This window comes from Puma concolor, chromosome A1 (assembly GCF_028749965.1).
Source record: "Puma concolor isolate L17-30 chromosome A1, mPumCon1.1.hap2, whole genome shotgun sequence".
Lineage (NCBI taxonomy): Eukaryota > Metazoa > Chordata > Mammalia > Carnivora > Felidae > Puma > Puma concolor.
In genome coordinates this window covers 213,393,984-213,406,388 of record NC_141667.1, presented here as the reverse complement: position 1 = coordinate 213,406,388, position 12,405 = coordinate 213,393,984, and the positions used below count along the sequence as shown (strand labels likewise).

At 36.3% G+C, this 12,405-nt stretch overlaps 1 protein-coding gene across 2 annotated transcripts in view; it reads left to right on the top strand.

The window, feature by feature from the left end:
* The window catches only part of VWA8 (von Willebrand factor A domain containing 8), a 364,304-nt gene that overhangs the window by 209,285 nt on the left and 142,614 nt on the right, over positions 1-12,405 (top strand). For both annotated transcript variants that reach the window (XM_086711392.1, XM_086711387.1), the window contains 5 exons: positions 1,138-1,213; positions 3,573-3,708; positions 7,151-7,270; positions 10,186-10,391; positions 11,678-11,829. In XM_086711392.1, the coding sequence (XP_086567518.1) occupies positions 1,138-1,213; positions 3,573-3,708; positions 7,151-7,270; positions 10,186-10,391; positions 11,678-11,829 (690 nt within the window). The remainder of the gene's footprint in view (positions 1-1,137; positions 1,214-3,572; positions 3,709-7,150; positions 7,271-10,185; positions 10,392-11,677; positions 11,830-12,405) is intronic.

Below are 12,405 nucleotides of genomic sequence, written 5' to 3'. Positions count from 1 at the left end.
ATAAAGAAATTTGAAAAGGCAACCTTCAATTCTTATAAAGAAAAGTGCTACTCTGGGGCGCCTGGGTGGCGCAGTCGGTTAAGCGTCCGACTTCAGCCAGGTCACGATCTCGCGGTCCGTGAGTTCGAGCCCCGCGTCAGGCTCTGGGCTGATGGCTCAGAGCCTGGAGCCTGTTTCCGATTCTGTGTCTCCCTCTCTCTCTGCCCCTCCCCGTTCATGCTCTGTCTCTCTCTGTCCCAAAAATAAATAAACGTTGAAAAAAAAAAATTAAAAAAAAAAAAAAAAAGAAAAGTGCTACTCACATTTTAAAAGTAATTTAGTTCTCTATGTGATATGATCAAGATGGCCGTAGAATTTTTTATTTTAAAGACAGCATATATGTAGAGGATGAAGATATAGAATTGATCCCCTTAAATGTGTGTGGACCTACCTATCACCTGCAGCTTATATACACATTTTTGGCAAAAGTAATTCATAGATGATACGAATTTCCTATCTCATCATGTGAGAACATATATAACATCAAGAGAGCTCACTATTAATAATTTGAATATTCTGATCTAAAGGAAGGTCTGGCACACTCTAGCAAATAGATTTAAGAAAATGGAATGGATTGTCTTAATCCTAGCAGAAATGTTCAAAAGCCTGTGGTTGCTGGAGGGAGGTAAGACAGTCTGGCTTTTGCACATGCTGTGGGCAGAATTGGGCCAGAATGTGGAATTCATACACTTGCCTTAATTGGTCACATCAGGATGCCAGTCATCACCAAAGTCACCATCAAAATTCCTTTCAAATAATATAAATATTATTTCTCTAATGCAAATACATATGTTTTTAATTTCTCCTCCTCACCCTCAGGAGGTGATTTTGAGGAGTGAAATGGTCACAAAGGAAATTACTAGAAAGGAAAGGAGAAGTAAAGGACCTGGATAATCTGTCAACCTGGATTGATTTCCAAACCCTGTAACTCATATTTACATCCACAAAATACTGTTGCTAAATGGAATTTCATTTGTTATTATTCATTTTGAGAAAAGTGGGTGGTGAATAAAAATTTAAAAAGTCCTCCTGTGCTATATTTTTATTCATGTCTGTTTATTTTCTTACTAACTATAAAATGTTTCGGTTTAACTTCAGGGACACCACAGTACAAACCCTTACTCTTCAGCCTTCTGTTAAAGATGGACTGATTGTATACGAAGACTCACCTTTGGTTAGTAATCCAACTATATGAATATTCTCAACTCTATTTTTCTGAATGATAGTTGTATTTCAGCCTTTGAGAGGATTTGTAAATATCCCATAGATTTCAATGAATTTCAGTCTTAACTGGAAAACACTCATTCATATGTCATTTAGGGAGTAGATATTTAAATACAAATCATTGAGAAAATAAAATGTTTTCTTATTCTGTTCTTTTCTCTTTCAGGTGATTTAGGGAATGATAGAAATCCTCTAATGGTTTCTTTATCATTCCAGAATTAAGGAAAAAAAACTTTGCTGTTTTCAAATGTGTAGTGTTTAAAATTAGATAATGCTTCTAGAATTTTTTTAAATGATTTTAATGAATAAAATATTAGCCCAGTGTTTTGGGTAGCTGGAAAGACCCATCCCTCAACTTCTTACATAAGACCCAAAATAATCCTGGCCTGCCAGGCCTGTCCCTCTGTGTAGATAGCCCCTTTGTGGTAATGGCACAAATATGCCAACATAAGAACCTCTCTGGTCCAGAGCTTTTTGAAGTGATTGAAGTCTTTAGAATCTCACTCCTGAATTCTCCCAGGTTGGGTCTGACTTTCCCTGAACAGAGATGTGAAGGCTGGGGTTGGATTAGTGTTTGAAAGCCGTATGTTTTCTCCCTCTTTTTTAATTCAGTTCATTTTTACCCTAAAATTAAACAGAAGAACCCTTATCAGTTTTTTTAGAATATGAATATTTGTGGTAGAGGCAATCATCTGTTTCTCAATCTGTAAAATTATTTGTCAAAACTATGTAATGAGGAAAATTTATTATATGGTTCATTAAAAAAATAAGCTTTGGGTTTACATTTAAATTCATTGAGTATTTCCCCCATCTACTCTCTTAAAATGTTTTCTTTTTTTAAGTTTACTTATTTATTTTGAGAGAGAGAGGGAGAAAGCGGGGGGGGGGTGCAGAGTGAGAGAGAGAGAGAGAGAGAGAGAGAGAGAGAGAGAATCCCAAGCAGGCTCTGCACTGTCAGCCTGGAGCCCAGTGCGGGGTTCAGACTCATGACCCATGAGATCATGACCTGAACTGAAATCAGGAGCTAGATGTGTAACCAACTGAACCACCCAGGTGCCCCCGTCTTAAAATGTTTTTAAGAGTTTTTCCTAGCTTTTATTTTTACCTTTCTCTTCATAATGTCACCACTTATTCAGACACCTAAGACCTAGGATTCTTTCTTATTTTTCCTTTCCTTACTTCCCATGTAATCAGTTGCCAAGACTATAGATTATATGTCCAAAAAACTTCAGATCAAGGTGCCAGGTTGGCTCAATGGGTTAAGCATCCGACTCTTGATCTCACTGAAGGTCATGATCTCACGATTCATTAGATCGAGCCCCACATCAGGCTCTGTGAGCCTGCTTGGGATTCTCTCTCTCCCTCTCTTTCTCTCTCCCCCTCTGCCACTTGTGCCCCCATGTGCACTCTCTCTCTCTCTCAAAATAAATTTTAAAAACTTAAAAGAAGAAAACTCTTCAGATCAATTTAATACTTTTTATTTCCACTTTTCCATGCCTCTTCCCTTAAAACCAGGTCCCTCAAACTACTTTTTTACCAGATTATTATGGCAATCCCCTTTTAGTCTACTCTGCATATCGCTGCAGGATTAAACATCCTAAAGTGTAGTTCCAGCCTCCATTCCTATCATGCCTGAACTCATAAATCTTTACGAATTGATTACTTAATGAGATAAAGTGCATATTTGTCACTCTGGTGACAAATTAACAGAGACCTGATCTACTCTTTCAGACCCTGTTTTCTTTTTTCTTTCTTACATTTAACCTCTGCTTCAGCCAAGATAGACTACTCATATTCCCTCTTCCCTCAATGTGCCTCAGGATTTCTTGAGTTTGACCAGTGATTCCCTTTATATTGAATACCCACCTCTTGACCATCCATTCTGATCTATTGAAATCCCCCACTCCTTTAGAGCCATAACAAATGCAGTGTTCTGATATCCACTCTTGATTGTGATGTCTCAGTCTTCTTAACCTCCAGGGAACTCTAGTTTCTGTATTTGTTTCGCTTGTTTTAAATCTCCCCTACTCTGGGGTGTGAAATGTGGACATCACCAACATAGGAATAATTATGTTGCCAAAGGGGAATAAATTGATTACTGCAGAGTTAACAATTTAGTAACTATGTGAAGCTTTTAGAGGTGATCTATAAATTTTGTTTCCAGCTCTGCTACACATTTTTTTTTGTGATAGTGTATCCATAACTTAAGTAAAACTAGCTACTAGTATAAATCCAAAGCAATGAGTGAAAAAATTTTAAAGACATTTGCTTTTATTTTTTTGTTTATGATAAATGTTCTGTCTTTAAAGGTTAAAGCAGTAAAGTTGGGTCATGTTCTGGTGGTAGATGAGGCAGACAAAGCCCCAACAAATGTCACCTGTATTTTAAAAACTCTAGTAGAAAATGGAGAAATGATTCTAGCAGATGGAAGACGCATTGTTGCAAGTGAGTATAAAAAAGCTTTCAATATATGCAAATTTCACATCTTTGGTATCAAATCACACACTTAGCTGGCCATTTTTCTACAAGTAACAAACATAAGTTCCATATAACTAAAGTTGTCTGCATTGACAGTCATTTTTAAAAATCAATACATCTGAATCAATCTTTGTCTCACATTTTTATAGTCAGAGAGCATCTGTGAAAATTTTCATAGTAGTTTTAGGTCAAATCAGCTTTATATTTTTCTACTCTGAGAATACTAAGATATAATTTTTTTAATGTTTTTTAACGTTTGTTCATTTTTGAGAGATACAGCGTGAGCAGGGGAGGGGCAGAGAGAGAGAGAGGGAGACACAATCTGAAGCAGGATCCAGGCTCTGAGCTGTCAGCACAGAGCCTGACATGGGGCTCAAATCCACGAACCATGAGATCATGACCTGAGCTGAAGTCGGGCACTTACGTGACTGAGCCACCCAGGCACCCCTAACATATCATCTTTATTATACTCGTTTGTCCATGATTTGTGTGTAATTTAATTTCCTTCATCATTATCTGAATTTTTTAAAAAGCTCTAGCATGTTCTATTGCTTATAATGTTAAAATTAATGTTATTATTACTCATTATAATTAGAAAAATTGCCAGGCATTTTATTATATATATATATATTTGTCATACATACATGTGAATATGTGTACACACACACACACACACACTCCTACCACGGGAAGAAGTTATCCTCTGTTTTGGACTACCTTCTTCCTTTTATTTATTGATTGATTGATTGATTGATTGAATTTTTTCTTGTTAGCAAAAATGTAGATCGATGAATCTCATCAGTCTGTTTAACCTACAAAGAAAAACTGTCCAATGTAACGTCAGAATATTTTCTAGTTTCTAAATTTTTTAATTTTTTTTTACATCTTATTTATTTTAGAGAGAGAGAGAGAGAGAGACCGAGCACAAGTGGGGGAGGGGCAGAGAGAGAGAGGGAGACACAGAATCTGAAGCAGGCTCCAGGCTCTGAGCTGTCAGCACAGAGCCCGATGCAGGGCTTGAACTCACACTGTGAGATCATGACCTAAGCCGGAGTCAGACGCTTAACTGACTGAGCCACCCAGGTGTTCCTTTTCTAGTTTCTAATTTAACTTTTTTGTGTGATGAACATCTATAACTAGTCACTGAAAATATATATAGCTGATAGCAGGGTAATCAAACAAATTGAGACTAATAACTAAAACCTTCAGTATGCAAAGTGAGGATGTAAAGAAAACCCCATTAAAAATGTGCAGGTGCATCACCAGAGGGGTTTTTCTTAGATGTTAGCATTTCAAGATGGCTATTTCTGAGCCTAGGAAACTCAGCACTAATAAAGATATTCTAATATTTCAACTTCACAGTGAATTTGTGGGAGAAATGAGCATTTGAGTTAGACAGCTTGAATATGAACTCCTAGATCATTCAGACTTTCAGGATTAGAATTCTGCCTGACTTTTGGAGTGCCTGGGTGGTTCAGTCTGTTGAGCGACCCACTTCAGCTCAGGTCATGATCTCACGGTTTGTGAGTTTGAGCCCCGCGTTGGGGTCTGTGCTGACAGCTGGGAGCCTGGAGCCTACTTCAGATTCTGTGTCTCCCTCTCTCTCTGCCCCTCCCCCACTCATGCTCTGTCTCTCTCGGTATCAGAAATAAACATTAAAAAAAAAAATTCAGGGGCGCCTGGGTGGCGCAGTCGGTTAAGCGTCCAACTTCAGCCAGGTCACGATCTCGCGGTCCGTGAGTTCGAGCCCCGCATCAGGCTCTGGGCTGATGGCTCAGAGCCTGGAGCCTGTTTCCGATTCTGTGTCTCCCTCTCTCTCTGCCCCTCCCCCGTTCATGCTCTCTCTCTCTGTCCCAAAAATAAATAAACGTTGAAAAAAAAAAAAAAATTCTGCCTGACTTTCATAGATGCATTTTGAAAACAGTAAATGGATAACAAGAAAGAATTGCTGAAAATTGTAGTTAAAGAGTAATTATCTCTTGGTAACCCTTTACATTATCCAATACGTTTTTGGAGAATAGTCTAGAAGAAAAAGAGTCGTCCTAATTTTTAAACTCAAATTTAATTGTAGACAACATTTTAAACACAAGAGCCCCTGAAGCTCTTCTGAACATGGTTTCATAAAGCATCACTTCTCAGGCTATGTTTTCCATTTTCTTTCCTTTTTAAGTTTTTATTTTTTATTGTCATTTTCATTTTAATTAACTAACTAATTAAATTTTGCCTGTGACACATACTGTTTTATTTACCACTGCTAAATTAATGGAGATCAAACATTAAGATTGTTGATTGTATTTAGTACATGAATATATGGCATATTTGAAAGATTATATTAAAAAGTAGAAGTGTAGGTTCGTACAGGCTCATCTCAAATAAAACTGCAGGTGCTACATAACTATTCATTTTAAAAGCTGGAATTTAAATAAACCCAGATGACAAGTGTTTCTTCTTAAAATAATCACAATAAAGTTTTTACCATCTGAAATTATTGTCCAGACTAGCAGTTCTATCTGAAATGTACATCAGCCAGGAGAATATCATATTCAGTTTCCTTAAGACAAAGAAAGCTTCAGTCAACTTGAAACTATGTATTTTAGGGGCGCCTGGGTGGCTCAGTGGGTTAAGCGTCCGACTTCGGCTCAGGTCATGATCTCGCAGTCTGTGAGTTCAAGCCCCGCGTCGGGCTCTGTGCTGACTGCTGAGAGCCTGGAGCCTGTTTCAGATTCTGTGTCTCCCTCTCTCTCTGACCCTTCCCCGTTCATGCTCTGTCTCTCTCTGTCTCAAAAATAAATAAATGTTAAAAAAAAAATTAAAAAAAAAAGAAACTGTATTTTAAGAACTAAGATAGAATCCTTTAATTGGAAATAAATCAACATTGCACAAATGAGCTGACTAGGTGTTCAAGACCTTTATTCTGTGTTAAGTTTCAGGGCACATAGTCTAAACCAGGAATCACTTCCTAGCTGTGTGATGGCAGGCTGTTAGCAAAGTGATGCAGCTACTGATTTGATGAAAATAGAAGGATGTTTGGATTATCTTTTGGTTATCCTTTGGATTATCCTTCGTTATAGATTCTTACCTCTTTTTTTTTTTTTTTTTTTAAGGAATAATGTATCTCAAGCCAAGTTTAAATACTGTAAGATAATATTTGGGCAAGTTTGCTTTTTAGATTTACATTGAATTTACATAAAAATATAAGTTCCTGTAAAATTCAGTATATGCGTAATCAGTGTTCTGTTCTTAAGCAAACTTTCTCAAGGAAGTTTTTTTTTTCCCCATAACCAAATTGACACAACCAGATTTTTAGGGTTTTTTTAAATTGACTACTTATATTATTTTAAATGCTGTAACGAAATTCTTAAGAATTATTAAATATCAATAAAGACTAAGGAGAAATTATGTTTTTCAGATTCTGCTAATGTCAATGGAAGAGAGAACGTTATTGTGATTCATCCTGAGTTTAGAATGATTGTTCTGGCCAACAGACCTGGATTTCCTTTCTTAGGCAATGATTTCTTCGGCACTTTAGGTAAAATAATGATAACAATAACAAAAACAATAGCAATAACAATAATAATATTGTCTTAGTAACAGTATGAGGTGGCTGTCACTGAATGCTACCATGTGCTGTGTCATCATCGCAAACACCTTGTGAGAGTATGTGTTATCTCCTTTTTAGAGAAGGAGAATATCAGATATTCAGAGAGTCACCTTTTCTGGAGTCACTTACACAATGAATATGAGAATTGGGCTTTATATCTAAGTGTCTGATTCCAGAGCCTGTTTGCTCAAACAGTTATACTATGTTTGTTGCTTGGGGTCTCTTAGAATAAAACACAAAATCAGAAATGATTTTCAGTGTTTGGTTTTTGTCACATCCCCGTAAGTACGAAAGAGTTTGAGACCAGCTCTGAGGAGACTGATTAACACGGATCAGAGAGGCCCTGAGACAGACTTCCATCAACAAGAGCCTTTAAGAAGGAATTCACTTCTCTATGGCAAGTAGGTGATTCTAGATACCAGTAATTTTCATACTCAACATGGAGCAGGCTCAGTAGGATTTTTGATCTAGCAATTCTGTATCAGTGAATTTTTTCAAGAGAATTCACCCATGCAATGATTGAAATACAAAGATAGGCAATATGGCATTGTTTATGGTAGCAAAACAATGGAAACAACCCAAATGTCCATCCAAATGGGACTGGATAAAGAAACTCTGTGCTGTCCACACACTAAGGTGCTATGCAGCAGTTAAAAAAAGAATGGGGTAAGTTTACCTATGCTGATCAAAAAAAAAAAAAATCTTTAAAATATATTAAGTGAAATAATAAGTCAGAAGAGTAGTCTACCATTTGAATTAGTTAAAAAACCAAAAGGCAAGAGGGATATGTATATATGAATATGCTTGTACCTGTGTAGAATTTATACAGAAGAGCATTCAATATGTCTCCCACATCCTCTTATCTCCATGACTTCATGTCGGTTCTATTCTATGATGCTCTTCCCATCACTCATTCTTTTTCAGCCATTCTGTTCTCCTGTGTCTTCCTTGAACATATGAAGTATGCTTGCCTTAGGGTCTTCACTTTAGCTGTACCCTCTGCCTGAAGTGCTCTTTCCCCACCAATAGCTGCATTTGCTCAGATGTTACCTTCTCCACAAGGACTACCTGACTCACCTCCACCATCATTACCATTTCTGATATCCTATAGTATGACTTTTTTCTTCTCTGAAACAAATGGTTTCTAATATTTATACTTCCTGTTCATTGCCAGAACATAAACTTCATGAGGACAGGAACTTTTGTGTTTTTGATCACTGATGTATATAAAATACCTAGAGTAGTACTTGGCTCATGGAAGATACTTAATAATTACTTGATGAAAAAATAATAATTACTTGATGAATGAATGAATGAATGAGTGGTTAATTATCATTTTACATTCATGTTACATTTGATCTTCAGCAAAAAAATATACTTTGTGTTTGTTTGAACAGGTTTAGTCTATGAGCTACAAGTTTGAAGTTATCATGGCTTGTGTTTTATTCAGTTACTTTTATAAATATGTAATAATGATAAATTATGATTTGAATGATTTTTGAGAACTAGAAGGTTCTTTCTAAAATGAACATATTGGGGAACCTGGGTGGCTTAATCAGTTAAGCACCTGGGTGGGGAACCTGGGTGGCTTAATCAGTTAAGCACCTGGGTGGGGAACCTGGGTGGCTTAATTTCAGCCTAAGTCATGATGTCATGATTCATGGGATCAAGCCCTGTGTCAGCTCTGCACTGACAGTATGGAACCTGCTTGGAATTCTCCCTCTCCCTCTCTCTCTGCACCTCCCTGACTTACATGTATGTGTGTACACTCTCTCTCAAAATAAATAAATAAATAAACTTAAAAAACATAAAATGATCATATTAAATAATGCAAAGCTATTTACTTTAACTTCCTTCGGCCCCCAATCTCTTGGTTTGTGCATCAGTAGAATTACATGAACTTTTAATATGAGAAACCCATCTCTCTTGAGCATAGATTATATGGTACTAGTATAATCTCAGTTGCCTAAATTATGGTTGAAATCTTTTGTGTAAATTCTAGCAATCTGCGCAAGATATAAATTGTGTATAGAGCAGTGATACTAATTCCCCCATCTTGGTATACATAAAGAAACATGCATATGAGACAGATGTATGTCATTTCTGAAAATGTTCAACATGTGTTAAAATTAAAAATTCCAGAACTGTATGAAGAGTATTTTCCAATTAATAGAAAATGAATAAATCACCAAAATTGTGTTTGTGTGTATTTTTTAATTAATTTATTTATTTTGAGAGAGAGAAGGAGAAGACATGCACACATGCGTGCGCACAAGAGGGGGAGGGGCAGAGAGAATGGGAGACAGAATCCCAAGCAGTCTCCACACCATTAGTGCAGAGCAGGATGTGGGACTGGAACTCATGAACTGTGAGGTCATGACCTGAGGTGAGATCAAGAGTCTGATGCTTAACCGACTGCGCCACCCAGGCGTCCCATGTATTTTTAAAAAGACTAATGCAGTTATGGAAGAACAAATACTGAACTGTTAATATTGGGTGCCTGTGGGGGAAAGAAGTGGGATTGGCAGAGACACAGGCCTCTCTATTTTTGGCTTTTATATTTGAGCATCTCCCAGTGAAATTGTATTTAAATATTATATAATTTTTAACAGAAAGCTATGAAGAATAGATCACACATCTGTCAGTTTCCTTTTCTTTTGTTCTAGTCATTTCTTCTCTGTACCATTCTATCATTGGACGGGCTTTCTGTGCAGTTTTACATATTTAAAAATAGAAGTGCTTTGATGAACAACCAAGGTCTCTTTAAACGACCATCCTGTATCTCCTATGGCATTATAATGGATTACTTGCATACTAAATGTGAATCTTTTTTTTTCTTACAGGTGATATCTTTAGCTGCCATGCAATTGATAATCCCAAACCCCATTCAGAGCTTGAAATGCTCAGGCAATATGGACCAGATGTGCCTGAGCCCATCCTTCAGAAGCTCGTGGCTGCCTTTGGAGAACTGAGGAGTTTAGCTGACCAGGGGACTATTAATTATCCTTATTCTACCAGAGAAGTCGTCAACATAGTGAAGCATTTACAGGTATGGCACGTGCCTGTGCATAAAGATTTAAAAGAAACCATCAGTCTTCTTTTTTTTTTTTTTTAGACTGCTTAATTTATACCAAGTCTTTTAATTTCTAAAATACAATACCGATTTAGGTGATATAATAGGAAGTGTTTGTAATCTAAATTTTAAATCTGGAAGACTGATGAACATTTTACGTTTAAGCCTTTGAATTAATGTAAGTGAAGGTCTGTGCCATGGCCATTACCAAGGAGCTAGGAAATTTGGTGGAGGTTTTTTGCGGAGTGAGGGAAGACAGAATGAGACAGCAGGGAAACTTTACCACTATTTGACTTTATACAACAAGCATGAGGTATCTGAGTGAAAAATATTTTCATTTTGAAAACAAAAGATGTGAATATAGAAAACACAGTAAGAACAGTATTTATTATATGCCTGTAAATACTGTAAGAAAGTTTTATAAGATAGAATAAATGGGCAGGAGAATGTAATTCTTTGTAGCTGTGTACAATATATGGTCCACCTTCGTAAAGAAAACAAAAAACCCAGGTCAGGTCTACTTTTATAACAAATAATGGTCTCTAAGCTAGAAGTCACAACCTAATGACTCTTGACCTCTGACCCATCCCCAACTCTCTAAGGAAAATCTAGAAAGGGAAATAAAAAGCTTTATTCTGCATATTAAAACCATAAAAAGTCCAGCTCAGACCCCAGTGCCTAAAGAAAATCAAGACACAGCCAACAAGGGACCCAGAGTGCACAACCAGTGTAAATGTAGCTGTTAGTAATATTTTTCTTTCCCTCTGCCATTTGGTTTCTTTATTCACTGTACTTTTTATATTCTTCTTCCCTTCTTTTCTTGCTCCTTTATCTATTCTTTCATTTATTCATAGACCTGTGACTTCTCTAAATACTTCTGTACAGATACTCAACACTTTGTTCTATCTATGTAAATAGCATTTTTTTTTTTTTTTAATTTGGTCAATCTGCTACTCATTTTAAAAGCCGGAGGTTTCAGAAAGCAATGGAAGTCACCAAACAGGATCTGAGCACTGATTTAACATTTGAGAGGAAGAACTGTTCCCCTTCAAATTCTAATATTTATTTGAAAAGGAAAATACCAAGATCACAGCAAACATTAAAAAGAAAATGTATATATTACCTCCTATCTAATTATCTGACCAGGCTAGTAAACATCTGCTAAAGTTTATTTGATCATTATTGTTCTATCAGTTTTATAAATTTTTATAACACTGTATATTTTATCACATGTGTAATAAGTAAATTTTTTTTTAACACAGAAATTTCCCATGGAAGGTCTTTCCAGTGTGGTTCGGAATGTGTTTGACTTTGATTCCTACAACAACGAAATGAGGGAGATTTTGATTAACACTTTGCACAAACATGGGATACCTGTTGGAGCAAAACCGACCAATGTGCATCTGGCAAAGGAGTAAGGCAAACTAATTATTGGTAAAATACTCTTGAGGGTTACTGTTCTGATTCTTAAATAGTGACAATTCTGAATCTACTGTTACATGCTGCTAAACTGACCTGGTGTGGAAATTCCATGAGTAAACTTTTCAAATGCGTGTTGCTATTTGCTGACTGGATTTCAGTTAAATAGCATTATTTATAGGCCTGTAAATTGAGAATTTCAATTACTTTGAATATCCCATGAGTAGATGTAATGTAATCAAATAAAGGGAAATATTTGTTTCTTTAACAGTCTCTGTCCTTTTGTTGAATTACTATGACTCTCATTATTTCCTAGTCTAGTGCAAAATCATTGCACAAACATGGAAACTACTTAAAGGGCTGATATGTATTTAGTTAAGATGTTCTTATTTGTGTCACCATATATTTTTCTGTTATGATAGTTTTCTAAATTTATAATCATATTAACTGAAGAGAATGTTGGTTACTTATTTCAGCTCAGTGGATGAAAGAGGTAGTGAAAACAAGTGGGTTTGTTTCATGTAGGCCAGTTGCCTTTTATTTTGTAATTGTAGACTACATACTTAACCTT